The sequence below is a fragment of the Ranitomeya variabilis genome, chromosome 2 (assembly GCF_051348905.1).
Source record: "Ranitomeya variabilis isolate aRanVar5 chromosome 2, aRanVar5.hap1, whole genome shotgun sequence".
Classification (NCBI taxonomy): Eukaryota; Metazoa; Chordata; class Amphibia; order Anura; family Dendrobatidae; genus Ranitomeya; species Ranitomeya variabilis.
In genome coordinates this window covers 416,106,461-416,125,518 of record NC_135233.1, presented here as the reverse complement: position 1 = coordinate 416,125,518, position 19,058 = coordinate 416,106,461, and the positions used below count along the sequence as shown (strand labels likewise).

The 19,058-nt window shown below is 54.5% G+C and overlaps 1 protein-coding gene across 7 annotated transcripts in view; it reads right to left on the bottom strand.

Annotated features, from left to right (window-relative positions):
• Positions 1-357: 357 nt before the first annotated feature.
• The window catches only part of PIK3C2A (phosphatidylinositol-4-phosphate 3-kinase catalytic subunit type 2 alpha), a 241,093-nt gene continuing 222,392 nt past the window's right edge, over positions 358-19,058 (bottom strand). For 6 of the 7 annotated variants that reach the window (XM_077286575.1, XM_077286569.1, XM_077286570.1 and 3 more), the window contains exons 19-33: positions 18,736-18,916; positions 18,305-18,409; positions 10,176-10,268; positions 9,976-10,105; positions 8,108-8,244; positions 7,863-8,032; positions 7,562-7,718; positions 5,714-5,823; positions 5,434-5,638; positions 4,013-4,137; positions 3,802-3,919; positions 3,156-3,237; positions 2,972-3,081; positions 2,772-2,897; positions 358-1,682 (exon numbers count right to left, since the gene is read on the bottom strand). In XM_077286575.1, the coding sequence (XP_077142690.1) occupies positions 1,500-1,682; positions 2,772-2,897; positions 2,972-3,081; positions 3,156-3,237; positions 3,802-3,919; positions 4,013-4,137; positions 5,434-5,638; positions 5,714-5,823; positions 7,562-7,718; positions 7,863-8,032; positions 8,108-8,244; positions 9,976-10,105; positions 10,176-10,268; positions 18,305-18,409; positions 18,736-18,916 (2,032 nt within the window). In that variant the 3' untranslated portion in view covers positions 358-1,499. The remainder of the gene's footprint in view (positions 1,683-2,771; positions 2,898-2,971; positions 3,082-3,155; positions 3,238-3,801; positions 3,920-4,012; positions 4,138-5,433; positions 5,639-5,713; positions 5,824-7,561; positions 7,719-7,862; positions 8,033-8,107; positions 8,245-9,975; positions 10,106-10,175; positions 10,269-18,304; positions 18,410-18,735; positions 18,917-19,058) is intronic. The other variant, XM_077286576.1, reaches the window with a different exon arrangement.

Here is a 19,058-nt window from a genome sequence, read left to right as displayed (position 1 = left end):
CGTACTGTACATACGGGGGCGACACTCGTACTGTACATACGGGGGCGACACTCGTACTGTACATACGGGGGCGACACTCGTACTGTACATACGGGGGCGACACTCGTACTGTACATACGGGGGCGACACTCGTACTGTACATACGGGGGCGACACTCGTACTGTACATACGGGGGCGACACTCGTACTGTACATACGGGGGCGACACTCGTACTGTACATACGGGGGCGACACTCGTACTGTACATACGGGGGCGACACTCGTACTGTACATACGGGGGCGACACTCGTACTGTACATACGGGGGCGACACTCGTACTGTACATACGGGGGCGACACTCGTACTGTACATACGGGGGCGACACTCGTACTGTACATACGGGGGCGACACTCGTACTGTACATACGGGGGCGACACTCGTACTGTACATACGGGGGCGACACTCGTACTGTACATACGGCAGGGGGGTGACACTCGTACTGTACACACGGCGGGGGGTGACACTCGTACTGTACATACGGTGGGAGATGACTCGTACTGTACATACGGCAGGGGGGAGTGACACTCGCACTGTACATACGGCGGGGGGGTGACACTCGTACTGTACATACGGCTGGGGGGTGACACTCATACTGTACATACGGCGGGGGGAGTGACACTCGTACTGTACATACGGCAGGGGTGATACTCGCACTGTACATACGGCGAGGGGGTGACACTCGTACTGTATATACGGCAGGGGTGACACACGCACTGTACAACGGGCGGGGGTGACACTCGCACTGTACATACGGCGGGGGTGACACTCGTACTGTACATACGGCAGGGGTGACACTCGCACTGTACAACGGGCGGGGTGACACTCGCACTGTACATACGGCGGGGGTGACACTCGTATTGTACATACGGCGGGGGGTGACACTCGTACTGTACATACGGCGGGGGGGGGCGACACTCGCACTGTACACACGGCGGGGGGTTGACACTCGTACTGTACATACGGCGGGGGGTGACGGCGCTCCCCTGCGCAGGACAATGTATGAGGACTGACCAAAAGATACGCAGTCGTAATAAAATAGACATCTCTATGGAAGGAAAACTTTGGAAAAATCTAGAACTTTGGTTGAACGATCTCGGGGCTGCGGGAAACTTGTGCTCATCAGATCATAGGGATTGGTAGAAATCTTCCCGATCCCTTTGTGCAGCTGGAGCCGTTCTCACATTAACCCTTCAGCAGCAGTCTGACGGTCAGAGCGAGACATCCCTCCGATGCAGCCACATCCTAGGTGCGGTCTATAGCCGGGGATAAGGCAGGAGCAGCTCACTAGGTAGCGCTCATACGGCGCTCGTGGCTGGCGAGTGGTGGTGGAATGTAGAAGTGGCGCGGTTAGTGGATTACGGCAGGCCTGGCTCTGCTGCCGCTCAGTAATAGTGGTCATGGCGGCTTCCAGGCAGTGTGTTCTGTGAAATGTTCATGAAGAATGCTTGGTCCAATGCCGGCTCAGCAGTAAGGCACCTCAGTCAGCTTGTACCAACTCACCGTCTCCTGCTTCAAGTTGAAGTCTTTCAGCGCGAGGGTCAGGCCCCCGAGGAAGAAGTTCTCCCGCAAAGACTCGGCACTGAGGACACTGAGCTGAAGGTCTCTCTGCCGCAACGTCTCCTTACTGTACCCGCTGTACACCAGCTGTGGAGGCAACCACAGCAATCAGACACCAGCTCTGAGCTCACACACAGCTGCAGTGTAAAGCATGGAGGTGCCACATGTGGGAAAGCCTGCAGCTCCTGCCTGAGGCACAACACAAGGGAATAAAGAAAAACCACCAGACAAGCACAACAACAAGTGTGTGCATTCACAGACAAAATTACCGGAATCACAGAATGACGCCCCCAAAAGGAGCGACAAAAACATCAGTCAGTGGCCGGAGGCGTGGGCGGCAGGGACAGAGGCGTGGGCGGCAGGGACAGAGGCGCGGGCGGCAGGGACAGAGGCGCGGGCGGCAGGGACAGAGGCGCGGGCGGCAGGGACAGAGGCGCGGGCGGCAGGGACAGAGGCGCGGGCGGCAGGGACAGAGGCGCGGGCGGCAGGGACAGAGGCGCGGGCGGCAGGGACAGAGGCGCGGGCGGCAGGGACAGAGGCGCGGGCGGCAGGGACAGAGGCGCGGGCGGCAGGGACAGAGGCGCGGGCGGCAGGGACAGAGGCGCGGGCGGCAGGGACAGAGGCGCGGGCGGCAGGGACAGAGGCGCGGGCGGCAGGGACAGAGGCGCGGGCGGCAGGGACAGAGGCGCGGGCGGCAGGGACAGAGGCGCGGGCGGCAGGGACAGAGGCGCGGGCGGCAGGGACAGAGGCGCGGGCGGCAGGGACAGAGGCGCGGGCGGCAGGGACAGAGGCGCGGGCGGCAGGGACAGAGGCGCGGGCGGCAGGGACAGAGGCGCGGGCGGCAGGGACAGAGGCGCGGGCGGCAGGGACAGAGGCGCGGGCGGCAGGGACAGAGGCGCGGGCGGCAGGGACAGAGGCGCGGGCGGCAGGGACAGAGGCGCGGGCGGCAGGGACAGAGGCGCGGGCGGCAGGGACAGAGGCGCGGGCGGCAGGGACAGAGGCGCGGGCGGCAGGGACAGAGGCGCGGGCGGCAGGGACAGAGGCGCGGGCGGCAGGGACAGAGGCGCGGGCGGCAGGGACAGAGGCGCGGGCGGCAGGGACAGAGGCGCGGGCGGCAGGGACAGAAGCGCGGGCGGCAGGGACAGAGGCGCGGGCGGCAGGGACAGAGGCGCTCACCATCTCATTGAAGGTTGGGTTGCAGGTTTTCCGGGCGGTTTTGGTTTTGCGCTTGGATGTTTTGTGGGGATCTGGCAGCAGATAGGTTTTCACATACGGATTTGGGTCGTTGCTGTCCTCCGTCACCTGCAATGAGAAGCGATCTATAGTGATCAGTCATCTGGGGGGCGACAGCCATCGTGCGCTAGTTCAGAGCTCACCAGGTCCTTTATGTGCATCACCATGATGAAGAGGGTCCCATTCCGGTAAGAAATTGATAGTTTCACTTCTCCCTCAATCTTTCCAGCTCCCGGACTGAGGGGGGGATCTCCTGGGGCAAGAACAGGGATTATTATAAAAAGTGCATGCGACACACGGGGGGCGTCAGATACAGGACCATCGTACCAGCGTCCTGTACAGCCACGTCACAGCCATCAATCTTTTCATCACGAGGCAGCGGGTGGAAGAACGTATACACCAGGTCACACTGAGAAATCAACAAGGACGTGTCAGATCAGATAAGGCAGAGACCCAAGAGTCTCAGGACTTCTTACAAGGAGCAGAAACATCAGGATCCCTGCAGAAGGCAAAGATGATGGCGCGATGTGCCACCAAACAGAGCACGTGCGGAAGGACAGGGGTGAGGGGCCGCTGCTTCCCGGCTACTTGCCCCACCGAGCATACAGTACAATACTCCCTCAAAACGGCACAGGGTACCATACCCTCCCCCCCAAACGGCACAGGGTAAAATACCCCCCTCCAAACGATAAAGGGTACAATAACCTACCCCCCTCCCAAAAGACTCAGGGTGAAATGCCCCCCCTCTAAGTGGCACAGGGTAAAATCCCCCATTCTAAGCGGCACAGGGTAGAACCCCCCCCCCCCCCCTTTCATACAGCACGGCGTACAACATTCCCCTCATACGGCACGAAGTACAACACGGGGTACAATAACCCCCCATACGGCACAGGGGAAAATACCTTCCCCCCAAATGATAGGGGGTACAATACCTCCCCCCCCCTTCCCGTTCAGCACGGGGTACAATACGGACCTCGGACACCTCGGGGGCGCTGCTCAGCAGGCTCTGCACGTAGCTGTGTAACTCCACCTTCCTCTTAGCGGCGACATCTTTTATGTGAGTTCTTCCCAGGACGACTTTACTTGGAAAACTATGAGGAAACAACATAAGTGAGGATTACTGGAAAGAGACGCCGACTATCACACCCATCATCAGCTCAGCACACAGCGCTGCCCTCACTCACCCCGGTAACTTCCAGAGAGGAAACAAGATGCTGAGCTTATTGTGCAGCTCCTGGAACTCATCGAAGGTGCGGAAGATGAAGGCCGAGTCCTCTTGCGTCTCACGCGTCACTCTCACCACATAGATCTGCGGAAACAGTCTGTGAGAGGCGGGCGGCGAGAGAGCGTGGGGGAGGGCGGCGAGCGCGGAGGGAGGGCGGTGAGAGCACGGGGGAGGGCGGCGAGAGAGCGCGGGGGAGGAAGGCGAACGTGGGGGGAGGGAGGCGAGCGTGGGGGAGGGTGCCGAGCATGTGAGGAGGGCAGCGAGCGCGGGGGAAAGTGCAGAGTGCGCAGGGGGATGGCGGCGAACGTGGGGGGAGTGCGGTGAACGCGCGCGGGGGAGAGAGGCAAACGTGGGGGGAGGGCGGCGAGCGCGGGGAAAGGGCAGCGTGTGCAGGGGGAGGGCGGCGAGCATGTGAGGAGGGCAGCGAGCGAGGGAGAAAGTGCAGCGTGCGCAGGGGGAGGGTGGCGAGCGTGTGGGGAGGGTGATGAGCGTGGGGAAAAGTGCAGCGTGCGCAGGGGGAGGGCGGCCAGTGTGGGGGGAGGGCGGTGAGCGTGTGGAGAGGGTGGCGAGTGAACGCGGGGGAAAGTGCAACGTGCGCAGGGGGAGAGCGGTGAGAGCGGGGGGAGGGTGGCGAGCATGGTGAGAGGGCGGTGAGCGTGGGGGAAGTGCAGCAGGCGCAGGGGGAGGGTGATGAGCGCGGGGGAAAGTGCAACGTGCGCAGTGGGAGGGCGGGGATAGCGGTGAGTGCGGGGGAAAGTGCAGCGTGCGCAGGGGGAGGGCGACGGGGGAGGGTGGTGAGAATGTGAGGAGGGCAGTGAGCGTGGGGGAAAGTGCAGCGTGCACAGTGGGAGGGCAGTGAGAGCGGGGGGAGGGTGGCGAGCATGTGAGGAGGGCAATCAGAGCGGGGGAAAGTGCAACGTGCGCAGTGGGAGGGCGGTGAGAGCGGGGGGAGGGCAGGGAGAGCGGGGGAAAGTGCAGTGTGAGCAGGGGGAGGGCGACGGGGAGGGTGGCGAGCATGTGAGGAGGGCAGCGAGCGCTGGGAAAAGTGCAGCGTGCGTGGGGGAGGGTGACTAGCGCGAGGGGAGGGCGGCGAGCGTGTGGGGAGGGCAGTGAAAGCGGGGAGAGGGCGGCAAGCATGGGGAAAGTGCAGTGTGCACAGGGGAGGGCGGCGAGCTCGGGGGGATGGCGGCAAGCTCGGGGGGAGGGCGGCGAGCTCGGGGGGAGGGCGGCGAGCTCGGGGGGAGGGCGGCGAGCTCGGGGGGAGGGCGGCGAGCTCGGGGGGAGGGCGGCGAGCATGGAAAAAGTGCAGTGTGCACAAGGGGAGGGCGGCGAGCGCGGGGGAAAGTGCAGCATAAGCAGGGTCGCTAATGACAAACTCACGTAATACTTATCCGGATTGTACCGCTTGTGGTACGTGAAGATCGAGGCTTCTCTGATGCGACCGTCTTGTTTCTGAGAGTATGTTTTTGGGGAGAAGGACAGAAGCGCCTCGTCATTTGCTGGGAGCCCAGAAAATCGTTGTGCCAGATTGTGGATGAAGAAATTGAACTTTGTAGCGACACTGCCCAGACTGGACTCAATTAACCTGGAGGAAGCAGCAGCGGCACCATGAGGATGAGGAGGCGCTACGTCACCTTGAGGACAGAGGAAGGCTGCTCACCTGGTGAAGAAGATGGTGGCCTCGGCGTCCGTGGCCTGCGGCTGCAGAGCATCGTGCACGTATTTCACATCATGAAGGCCCGTGAGCTCCGGCAGCCCAGAAGGAATCATCTGATCATGGAAGACACGGCATTAATGAGCAACAGCAGACGATCACAGGATCGCTGATCGTTCTACCCATTAACCACTTACTGACTGCAGTATACAAGGGTGAGTCAAAAATTCTACACACATTGCCTTTTCAGAACCAAACATCACTTTTCCACAATCTCCCGGCTTTTCTAAACACTTTCACCATCAAACTTTCACATTCCCTCATTAAAAATATCTTCAGTTGAGCTGCGAGTGATGAATGCTCCGCTGTTTGCACCTAACCAGCTCTGCCGCCTTCACCTAACCAGCTCTGCTGTTTGCACCTCACCAGCTCTGTCGCCTTCACCTCACCAGCTCTGCCGCCTTCACCTCACCAGCTCCACTGCTTTCACCTCACCGGCTCCGCCGGCTGCACCGCCATGGCTCTACCTCTTAGTCACTGGTGCAGATTTGCTTAAGGCCATGGCTGATTTGCTACAAGCTGCCTTCACTGGCCTGTCCAGAAGCAGAGCACATGCACCTCCAGCTAACGCATGTCCAGAAGCAGAGCACGTGCAGCTCCAGCTAACGCCTGTCCAGAAGCAAAGCACGTGCACCTCCGGCTCATGCCTGACCAAAAGCAGAGCACGTGCACCTCCAGCTCATGCCTGTCCAGAAGCAGAGCACGTGCCCCTCCAGCTCATGCCTCTCCAGAAGTAGAGCACGTGCACCTCCAGCTCATGCCCGTCCAGAAGCAGAGCACGTGCACCTCCAGCTCATGCCTGTCCAGAAGCAAAGCACTTGCACCTCCAGCTCATGCCTGACCAAAAGCAGAGCACATGCACCTCCGGGCTCATGCCTGTCCAGAAGCAGAGCACGTGCACCTCCAGCTCATGCCTGTCCAGAAGCAGAGCACGTGCACCTCCAGCTCATGCCTGTCCAGAAGCAGAGCACATGCACCTCCAGCTCATGAATGTCCAGAAGCAGAGCACGTGCACCTCCAGCTCATGCCTGTCCAGGCGCAGAGCACGTGCACCTCCAGGCTCATGCCTGTCCAGAAGCAGAGCACGTGCACCTCCAGCTAACGCCTGTCCAGAAGCAGAGCACGTGCACCTCCAGCTCATGCCTGTCCAGCAGAGCACGTGCACCTCCAGCTCATGCCTGTCCAGAAGCAGAGAACGTGCACCTCCAGCTAACGCCTGTTCAGATGCAGAGCACGTGCACCTCCAGCTCATGCCTGTCCAGAAGCAGAGCACGTGCCCCTCCAGCTCATGCCTGTCCAGAAGTAGAGCACGTGCACCTCCAGCTCATGCCTGTCCAGAAGCAGAGCACGTGCATCTCCATGTCATCCATCAGCTTCTTCATGGCTGACAAGTCTGTCTGGAAGACGTGGGAATAGATGGAGACAGGACGTGGCCTCCACACTGTGCAATGTCTGGAGAAATATCGGCCCCAGGAATCGAAGCTGTTAGAGGAGTGGGGCCACGGTGGCTTCTGGCTCCGCAGTCACAGCTGCGGGGAGACGGCCACAAGTCATCTTACTACAACCAGAGCGCTGAAAATGTTTGACTCAGCCTCGAAGAATAAGCGTAATGAAGACAATACAAAGATGGCGTATGGAGGCTTAGATCTAATCGACAGATGAGGGTTCAAGTGAACGGACCCCTGAGATTAGACCCCGCAAGTAATTATCCCATAATGCAGGGGTAGCTCACGAGGAATCTCGCTGTGCGACCTCTGCTTCAAAACATGGCGAGGGGTCGGGTGAAACCCTCACCAGTGACAGCAGGTTCAGGAACAGGTTTGTCCGTTTCCGGAGTAGATTGTACGCCTGGCAACACAGGTCCACAAAGAGCTGGAAGCGGCTGGTGGGCTTCTCCCCTCCATTAATGACGTACGCCATGTCTGATGTCAGCACAAAGGGGGCTCGGTCCCTGCAAGAACACAATGTGGTGAATGCTTCATGGCCAACCATCTGTGCCCCCCATGTTAAGCCTTATTCACATTGCTGGTAATGATGGAGAAGACCTTGCGGTCGCCATCTACAGCTTCGACACTTCTGCGTCCGTCCACAATACCTCTTAAACGTCCCGAACATTTGCGCGTGTCCCAGGAACTTCCCGAAGTCGATGTGAAACATGTGTCCACTGCTGCGCAGCATGATGTTGTCATTGTGTCGGTCACAGATCCCCAAGACGTAGGTGGCCACACAGCAGCCGGCGCACGAGTAGATGAAGTTCTCCGAGGCCTAGAAGAGAAGCAATGTTACTCGGGGCAATCCTCTGCATCCACACGAGCAAATGCATGTCTTGTCCGCCATTACCTTCTCATACTCCTCCTCTGAGGGGTTATACTTCCGCAGCCACTCAGCCAAAGGCTTGTCCTTAAAGGACCCCGTCAGTCCATATTCCACCTGGATCTTCCTCAACGTCTCAGACGACAAGACCAACTCCACCAAACCTGGAGAAGAAAAAGCAGAGAAGTGAGAGACAAGGGATCACGTCCCCCCGACATACAGCGCAGTATAATCCCCCATCATACACGGCACAGGGCACAATCCCGTCACACACGGCACAATCCCCCCATCACACATGAAACAGGGCACAATCCCCCCGTCACATACGGCACAGGGCACAATCCCCTCCTCACACATGAAACAGGGCACAATTCCCCGTCACACACAGCGCAGGGTACAATACCCTCCCGTCACACACAACACTGGGCACAATCCTCCCGCCACACAGGGCACAATTCCCCCAGTCACACACGAGACAGGGCACAATCCCACCATCACATACAGCGCAGGGTACAATACCCTCCCATCACACACGGTGCAGGGTACAAACCCCCCGTCACACACGGTGCAGGGCACAATCCCCCCGTCACACACGGCGCAGGGCACAATCCCCCCGTCACATATGGCGCACTGTACAATCCCCCGTCACACACAGGACAGGGCACAATCCCCCGCCACACACGAGACAGGGCACAATCCCCCCATCACATACAGCGCAGGGTACAATACCCTCCCATCACACATGGCGCAGGGTACAATCCCCCGTCACACCCGACACAGGGCACAATCCCCCCATCACATACAGCGCAGGGTACAATACCCTCCCATCACACACGGTGCAGGGTACAAACCCGTCACACACGGCGCAGGGCACAATCCCCCTGTCTCACACGGCGCAGGGTACAACCCCGGTCACATACGGCACACTGTACAATCCCCCGTCACATATGGCGCAGGGTACAATACCCTCCAGTCACACACAGCGCAGGGTACAATATCCCCGTCATACACAGCGCAGGGTACAATATCCCCCGTCATACACAGCGCAGGGTACAATCCCCCCATCACATACAGCACAGGGTACAATCCCCGTCACACACGACACAGGGTACAATCCCCCCGTCACATACAGAGCAGGGTACAACCCTCTGTCACATAGCGCAGGGTACAATCCCCCCGTCACATACAGAGCAGGGTACAACCCCCCATCACATAGCGCAGGGTACAATCCCGTCGCATACAGAGCAGGGTACAATCCCCCCGTCACATACAACGCAGGGTACAATCCCCTGTCACATACAGCGCAGGGTACAATGCCCCCCGTTACATACAGAGCAGGGTACAACCCCCTGTCACATACAGAGCAGGGTACAATCCCCCCCGTCACATACAGAGCAGGGTACAATCCCCCCGTCACATACAACGCAGGGTACAATCCCCTGTCACATACAGCGCAGGGTACAATCCCCCCCCGTAACATACAGCACAGGGTACAATCCCCCAGTCACATACAGCGCAGGGTACAATCCCTTCATCACATACAGCGCAGGGTACATTCCCCCCGTCACAAACAGCGCAGGGAACAATCTCCCAGTCACATACAGCACAGGGTACAATCCCCCGTCACATACAGCGCAGGGTACAATCCCCCCCATAACATACAGCACAGGGTACAATCCCCCAGTCACATACAGCGCAGGGTACAATCCCTTCATCACATACAGCGTAGGGTACAATCCCCCCGTCACATACAGCGCAAGGTACAATCCCCCGTCACATACAGAGCAGGGTACAATTCCCCCCGTAACATACAGCACAGGGTACAATCCCCCAGTCACATACAGCACAGGGTAAAATTCCTTCATCACATACAGCGCAGGGTGTGCATACTTTACCTCTGTCGGTGCCGGTGGACAGACATTTGAAGATGACCATTCTCATGTCCAGGCCGTCCTGCAGCCACAGCTTGTCCATAATCTTGATCATCTGCACGGCGAGCATGTCCTGACGCAGATCCTCGCCCACCTGAGATACAGGATACAGCAGGAATTCGGCCTCGAAGCAGAGTGATCTACACATATGGATGAGATGTTACCTTAAACATGGAATGGATCTCCTCTCCCAGGGGATCCGCGTTCACCATTACCACTTTAAGGGGAACAGCGTTAGAATTGAAGAAAGAGCAAACCTGCAGAGGACGAGTACGAGTGGGTCACATACAGATGGCATGATGGAATACACAAAGGTCAGCCTGCTGCTCCTCCTCATATATACACACAGGACAACCTGCTGCTCCCCCTCATATATACACACAGGTCATCCTGCTGCTCTTCCTCATATATACACACAGGTCAGCCTGCTGCTCCTCCGCATATATACACACAGGTCATCCTGCTGCTCTACCTCATATATACACACAGGTCAACCTGCTGCTCCTCCACATATATACACACAGGTCAGCCTGCTGCTCCTCCTCATATATACGGTCATCCTGCTGTTCTTCCTCATATTATATATACATACATATACATATATATATATATATATATATATATATATATATATATATATATATATATATATGTATATGTATGTATATATAATATGAGGAAGAACAGCAGGATGACCTGTGTGTATATATGAGGAGGAGCAGCAGGCTGACCTGTGTGTATATATGTGGAGGAGCAGCAGGCTGACCTGTGTGTATATATGAGGAGCAGCAGGATGACCTGTGTGTATATATGAGGAGCAGCAGCATGACGTGTGTGTGTGTGTGTGTGTGTGTATATACACACACACACACACACACAGGTCATCCTGCTGCTCCTCCTCATATATACACACAGGTCAGCCTGCTGCTCCTCCTCAAATATACATACAGGTCAGCCTGCTGCTCCTCCTCATATTAGATTAACCCTTGCAGGCACAACCCCAAGTCGCGTGTGAGAGCAGGCACGTGACGAATAAGTGACACCACGGAGAGGGGATCCGTGACAATTGGTGGCAGAGCGGTGGGATAGAATTATTTCTATTAGAGCATTAGTGCATGGTTTAAGCAATTATTCCCTGTACTAAAGAATTGGTATCCTTGCGAGGAGTGCACCAGTTCTTCAAGGTTCAACTCAGTGCTTACTTAGACATACTTGCAAACAGTTTCCCCTCCCCGTTTTTCTTTTCTATCTTATTTGGCAAAGGCTGTCGATATGGCAGCCCAGTACAAGAAGCAGAGCAAAGAGGCTCTGACCGACCTCTGTGAGCAGAGAGGAATAGAGACAGCCGACAGATCCAAGGAGCTACTGATACGCGCCTTGGTCGAGCAGGACATAGAGCAAAGTGCTGGAACATCTGGGCAAGGAGAGAGCCCACCTCAGAGAGACCCAGCAATGCCAGCTCTTGCACCGGAGATGCCTGATGGAAGTGTCAGCAATGCCAGTGCTGAGGAGCCTATGGACTGTACTTTATAAATGGAATTACAACGGCTGGGAACAAGTGATCCCAATCTGCGCATGCAGCTTACCCTACAGCACCGACAGGCTGAGAGAGAGGCTGCAGAACGCCAGGACCGACAGGCTGAGAGAGAGGCTGCAGAACGCCGGGAGGACAGAGCGTTCCAGCTTCAGATGGCTCGAATAGAGCGGGGTGTCAGTCCTCAGATAACCCCCTCCCAGGACATAAATCTAAGGAGACCACGTCTAGAAAACTTCCCTGTGATGGAGAAGGATACAGACAGATACTTTCCTGCGGGGATTTGAAAAAACTTGCAGGCAGTACCATCTGCCCCGTGAGCAGTGGGCACAGTACCTAACCCCAGGGTTGAGTGGCAAAGCTCTGGAAGTTTTTGCGGACCTCCCACCAGAGCTAGATGTGAACTATGAGGCCATAAAAGAGGCCCTGATCAGGAAATATAACCTGACACCTGAAGTGTATCGTAGAAAGTTCCGGAACCTACAACATGGATCAACGGACAGCTATGCGGATGTTGTGAGCACCTTGAGGACCACGTTCCAATGGATTAGGGCACTTTCTGTTAACAGTTTTGAGGACTTAACGGATCTTATGGTCAAAGATCAATTTCTTCACATGTGCCCCACGGATGTACGACAATTTGTGTATGATCGGGAGCCACAAACTGCGGATCAGGCTGCAAGGATTGCGGACTGCTATGTGGCTAACAGGATGCCTGAGGTGCAGAAGCCATCGGGATTCAGCTGGAGGGGAGGCAAGCCAAAGGGGGACCCTTCTCCCTCTGCTGGCCGATCACCAGTGCTGTTCAAGCCCACCTTCTATGGGGCCCTGGGGAATAGACATTCTCTAGGTGATGCACGCCGGGGCTTCTCCTGCAACAAAGTGGGACATGTTAGCGCTGTCTGCCCTGATAGGGAGAAACGCCCAACTACTACCACAAAGCCATCTGTGCCCCCACAGTCTGTCCTCTTTGTAGCCGGCTCTGATGCGAGGGCGAATGAGAACTGCCAATCTGTCACTGTTGGCAATAAAGTCACCATTGGTCTCAGAGACACTGGGGCAGAGGTGACCCTGGTGCGTCCAGCCATGATAACCCCTGCCGATATCATACCAGGAAAGACTATGTCTATAACCGGGATTGGAGGGGTCAGCCCTGCCGTGCCCATGGCCCGTGTGTACCTGGACTGGGGAGCAGGGAAAGGACTGAGGGAAGTGGGAGTATCAGAGGCTATTCCCACCAATGTGTTGCTAGGCACGGACCAGGGGAGGATGGTGTCCCACTATGTCCCTCCCTTGCAAGTAAATGATGCAGAAAAGGTGGAAGAAGGAGACCCACCTGAGATCCCGTGCGAGGAGGGAAAATGTCCCAATGCACAGGACTGTAATTATGTGGCAGCTGTGACCCGGAGTCAGGCTGCGGCTCAGACTTAGGCCCAGAGATTAGAGGATGAGTCTCAGACAGAACTGCCAGGACAGGAGGCCCATACTGTGGTCCCGGAGCCTCCATACATGGCAGACCCACCAAGGTCCCTGATAACAGACACTGAAAACTCAGCTTCAGACCAGGGCCTGGCAGTCACACTAGGCCAGGGCCTGCAGGCTGAGGCCATGTGCACACGTTCAGTATTTTTCGCGTTTTTTCGCTATAAAAATGTGATAAAAACGCGAAAAAAACCGCTAACATATGCCTCCTATTATTTACAGTGTATTCCGCATTTCTTGTGCAAATGTTGCATTTTTTTCCGCGAAAAAATCACATCGCGAAAAAAAAGCAACATGTTCATTAAAAATGCGGAATTGCGGGGATTCCGCACACCTAGGAGTGCATTGATCTGTATACTTTCCGCACGGGGCTGTACACACCATGCGGGAAGTAAGCAGATTATGTGCGGTTGGTACCCAGGGTGGAGGAGAGGAGACTCTCCTCCACGGACTGGGCACCATATAATTGGTCAAAAAAAAATAATAATAATAATAATTTTATTTATATAGCGCCAACATATTCCGCAGCGCTTTACAACTTATAGAGGGGACTTATACAGACAATAGACATTACAGCATAACAGAAATCACAGTTCAAAACAGATACCAGTAGGAATGAGGGCCCTGCTCGCAAGCTTACAATCTATGAGAAAAAGAATTAAAATAATAAATAGTGATATACTCACCTTCGATGTCTTCCCGCCTCTCAGGTACATGCTGCCGCTTCGGTTCCTATAGCTGGTGTGCGGTGAAGGACCTGAGATGACGTCGCGGTCCTGTGATTGGTCGCGAAACCGGTCATGTGACCGCTCACGTGACCGCGACGTCATGGAAGGTCCTGCGCACACACACCAGCTATAGGAACGGACGCCGCTGATGAGATGTCTGGGTGAGTATAAGCATTTTTTTATTTTTTTTATTATTTTTAAACATTCTATCTTTTACTATAGATGCTCCATAAGCAGCATCTATAGTAAAAAGTTGGTCACACTTGTCAAACAGTATGTTTGACAAGTGTGACCAACTTGTCAGTCAGTTTTCCAAGCGATGCTACAGATCGCTTGGAAAACTTTAGCATTCTGCAAGCTAAATACGCTTGCAGAATGCTAAAAAAAACGCGAAAAAAACGGAAAAAAAAACGCCAAAAAAAAAAAAAAAAAATGCGGATTTCTTGCAGAAAATTTCCGGTTTTCTTCAGGAAATTTCTGCAAGAAATCCGGACGTGTGCACATACCCTGACAGTCAGAGCTTCCAGGAGGCCCTGCAGACAGATATCAGTCTGGAGGAGCTCAGATGTCTTGCAGACCGACCCCCTGCTGCTTCTGACAAAGAGAGAGTATACTGGGACCAGGGCAGACTGTATACAGAGACTATCCCCACGGATACTACAGAATCTTGGGACTATGAAAGGCGGCTGATCGTCCTCTATCCATTTAGGGAACAATTATTGAGGATTGCCCATGAAATTCCTCTGGCCGGACACCTTGGAATACAAAAGACTAAAGCTCGCCTGACACATAACTTCTATTGGCCCAAGATGGGGACAGATATTGCCAATTACTGCCGATCATGTGTAGTTTGTCAGAGAGTTGGAAAATCCGGGAATATACAGAAAGCTCCATTGATACCACTGCCTGTGATCGATGAACCTTTCCAGCGAGTGGCTGTGGCTATCATAGAGCCACTTGCAATCCCTAGCAGCTCTGGCAAAAAGTACATCCTCACAGTGGTGGACTATGCTACACGATACCCGGAAGCTGTGGCACTGTCCTCCATCCGAGCAGACAAAGTGGCGGATGCTTTACTGACTGTGTTCTCTCGTGTGGGTTTCCCCAGGGAAGTGTTGACCGATCAGGGGACCCAGTTCATGTCTGATCTGATGGAAAGCCTCTGTGAAATAATACAAGTACCGCATTTCGTGGCCAGCACCTATCATCCCCAAACCAACGGACTCTGCGAGCATGTTAATGGAACATTAAAGCAAATGTTCAAAATGCTGGTGGAGACTGAAGGGAGAGACTGGGAGCGGTACCTCCCCCATCTGTTGTTTGCCTGCAGAGAGGTACCCCAGGCATCTGCTGGATTCTCCCCCTTTGAACTGGTTTATGGGAGGAGGGTCGGGGCCAAATGATTTGATTAAGGACTGTTGGGAGGATGACCCCAGAACTACTGGAGTCTCAGTGGTCGAATATGTACTGCGACTCAGAGAGAGAATGCAAAAACTGAGCAACCTGGCCCATGAGAACGTGACCCAGGCCCAAATCAACCAGGTGGTCTGGTACGACCGTAATGCCAGACTGAGGACCTACAAGGAAGGGCAGAAGGTTTGGGTGTTGGTCCCTATGTTACAGAATAAATTGCAGGCCGCATGGGAGGGACCATATACTGTACATAAGCGGCTGAATGATGTTAATTATGTGGTGACACTAGATGAGCATGCAAAGCGTCAGAAAATATTTCATGTGAATATGTTGAAGGCTCATCATGCCAGGGAGGCCTGTGTCTTACCTGTCTGTAGCCTGCCTGAAGAGGGTGAGGCTGATCTGTTACTGGATGTGGGGGCCGGGACTCAGTACATGGAGTCCCTGGAGTCAGCAGAGTTTAACCCTGAGCTATCCCACAGTCAGAGGTCTGAGCTGATGGGGCGCTCAGCGAGTTCACCGAAGTCTTCATAGGGGAGCCTGGGAGGACACACTTAGCAGTTCACCATGTGGACACTGGTACTAATCCCCCAGTACGGCAGTCTGCATACCGTGTGTCAGCAGAGGTGAAGGCACACATGAGGGAACAGGTAGAGGAGATGCTGAAACTCAAGGTAATACAAAAATCCCAGAGTGCCTGGGCCTCGCCTGTGGTTCTTGTTCCAAAAAAGGACCGTACTACCCGGTTCTGTGTAGACTACAGGAAATTAAATGTACTGACTACATGTGAGGTCTACCCCATGCCGAGGATAGATGAGCTGTTAGAGCAGCTAGCTAAGGCATCGTACCTTACCATCATGGACCTGAGTAGGGGATACTGGCAGGTACCCCTGACCAGAGAAGCTCAGGAGAGGTCTGCCTTTATAACGCCATTCGGGCTGTTTGAGTTTCTGGTGATGCCCTTTGGTATGAAGAATACCCCTGCGACCTTCCAGAGATTGGTCAATCACTTATTGGAAGGATGTGATGGTTTTGCCGTCGCTTATCTTGATGATATAGCCATCTTTAGTGATTCTTGGGAGGAACACCTCGTACATCTTTCGCAGGTGTTGCAAAAGCTTAAAACTGCAGGTCTTACTGTTAAGCCAGGGAAGTGTCAGGTAGCCATGCGGGAAGTACAATACCTGGGACACCGGGTGAGGGGAGGACTGCTAAAACCTGAGCCAGGGAAGGTAGAAGCCATTACAACCTGGGCCACCCCGCGAACCAAGAAGCAGGTACTGTCCTTCCTGGGAACGGCTGGCTACTATAGGAGGTTTGTACCAAACTACAGTGCTCTGGCCAAACCGTTAACTGATCTGACCAGGAAGAGACTTCCTAAAATTGTCTCCTGGAGTCCTCAGTGTGAGGAATCATTTCCTGCCCAGAGTCGGCATTGGTTAGTTCACCCGTCCTGCAGGCCCCAGATTTCACTCGCCGGTTTGTAGTGCAGACAGATGCCAGCACCTATGGGCTAGGTGCAGTTCTCAGCCAGGTGAGCCACCAAGGAGAGGAACACCCAATTCTGAACCTAAGCAGGAAACTCCTGCCCAGAGAAGTGGCTTATGCCACCATTGAAAAAGAATGTTTGGCAATTGTGCAGGCTCTGTAGAAGCTGCAACCATACCTCTATGGGCGCAACTTCACCGTGATCACAAATCATAACCCAATGAGTTGGCTCAACAGAGTAGTTGGAGACAATGGGAAATTGCTTAGATGGAGTTTGATACTTCAGCAATATGATTTCACAATTCAGCATAAGAAGGGAGTCGATCACGGCAATGGTGATGGCCTCTCTCGCCAAGATGGGGCAGAACCAGATACATGCTCGGGAGCTGACCTGTAAGTCAACCCCCATGCACGTTCATAAGGAGGGAGGTGTGGTGAAATATGTGTATATATATGTGTGTAGTGGCATATGTCTAGGGTTATATGTGTGCCTAGTGATAATGTAACATCTGTCCTGAAGGCAAGTCGCACCTAGGTGTTAACAGGTACTTCCTTGGGATTAGTAGACATTGTGTCTCCCTATCTCACCAGGTGGTCTAGCTAGGGCCAAGAAGAAAGGGAACCTTTGGCACCTTCTAGGACTTGGAGGGGAGATGCTAATTGCGGCCGGAGGGCATTTATTCCTGAGAACCTTTTCACAAGTATCGCAAGAGAAAATAATGTATTTATTGGGGGCGCGGCCGTGGCCCAATCAAACAAGCAGCAGTTATGATATTGACCTGAGGGGCCAGTCTAGAAACCTGACCTCCAGACCAAAGTTATAAATTTAGGCTGCAGACAACAGAGAATTGTGTTCACATGTGAGGGCAGCCTGAGAAGCTGATGTGTTCCACCAACTCCATTCACCCCCCTCAGGGAGCAGAAAGCAACTACCAGTTAGATGATTTCTGTAAGTTTCTCCTGTTTATTTTGATACTGCTTTGCATAAGTTGTATGTCTTTTTATTATCATATTTTTATCAGTTTTTCTTATTGTAAGCATTGAACCTTTTGTTATTAAAGTATAAAACTAAGTTGAACCTTGAATGTTCTAAAAGAATCCATAGCCTAAGGTGTGTGAGCCTTATGAGTGATAGCCATATTTTTATTAGTATTATTATTTTCCAGGACTCATCGCCCGTGTATTCGATGAGTGGTGGCAGCGTGCATGAGCGGGTATGTGGCCTGGGTCGGTGTGTGATTTATGCTCCCATTACAGCATAGGACAGAGGTTGAATGCTGGACAGAGAGGGGAGATAGATTAACCCTTGCAGGCACAACCCCAAGTCACGTGTGAGAGCAGGCACGTGACGAATAAGTGACACCACGTAGGGGATCAGTGACATACACACAGGTCAGCCTGCTGCTCCTCCACATATATACATACAGGTCAGCCTGCTGCTCCTCCTCATACATACATACAGGTCAGCCTGCAGCACCTCCTCATATATACACACAGCTCAGCCTGCTGCTCCTCCTCATATACACACACAGGTCAGCCTGCTGCTCCTCCTCATATATACACACACAGGTCAGCCTGCTGTTCCTCCACATATATACACATAGGTCAGCCCGCTGCATCCCATGCACAGCTCTAACCCCCCGCTTACCTTCACATTTAGCCCTTTGGCCTCCATGCTGGGGTTTAGCGGCAGGCGGATCTTATTCTTCCTGAACAGCAGCTGCACTCGCTCCATCCCTTCCTGGAGGACGACCTGTAAACCACAGGATGCACCACACATTGGCACCGATACACTGCTGCGGGTCAGGGCGGCTCCCACTGTAGACGTCCCATGCGCCCATGTGACTGCCATCATTGCTTCCTCCTTTGAGTGGTGAGAGCACTTACATGTGATTGCTGAGGCTGCCGATAGGCTGCAGTGGTTACATGTTCACCACGTAGACCGTGAGCATGGCCAGAGATGGCTATGGTCACCACATTACCACTGAGCTCCTGGCATGTCACACGCCATTGTCACTCAGAGTGAGGCGGATGATGGACATCACAGCAGTCACATGGTGCTGCCCCAGCAGCGCTCACCTGTCGCCCTGAACCATTGGCTTCTCTGACTTTTTCGGCCACGACGCCCAGCAGCTGAGTGAGTCTGGTCTGCTTCTCCAGCTCCTGCCGTAAACCTTTACCCACAACAGAGAGGAGGGCACCGAGAATGTGCTCATAGCGGAGCCCGTAGTGCGGATCATTTAGGGCGTCCTTCAGCAACCTGCAACGACAGTCACACTGACATCCAGTGTCATCAAGTGAGAGGCCTGGCATCAGACATCAGGGCCTTCTCCCCAGGACATAAAGGCCCCAACATGTCAGGGATCCCACACCCCCACGACATTGGGGGCCCTCCTCCATCC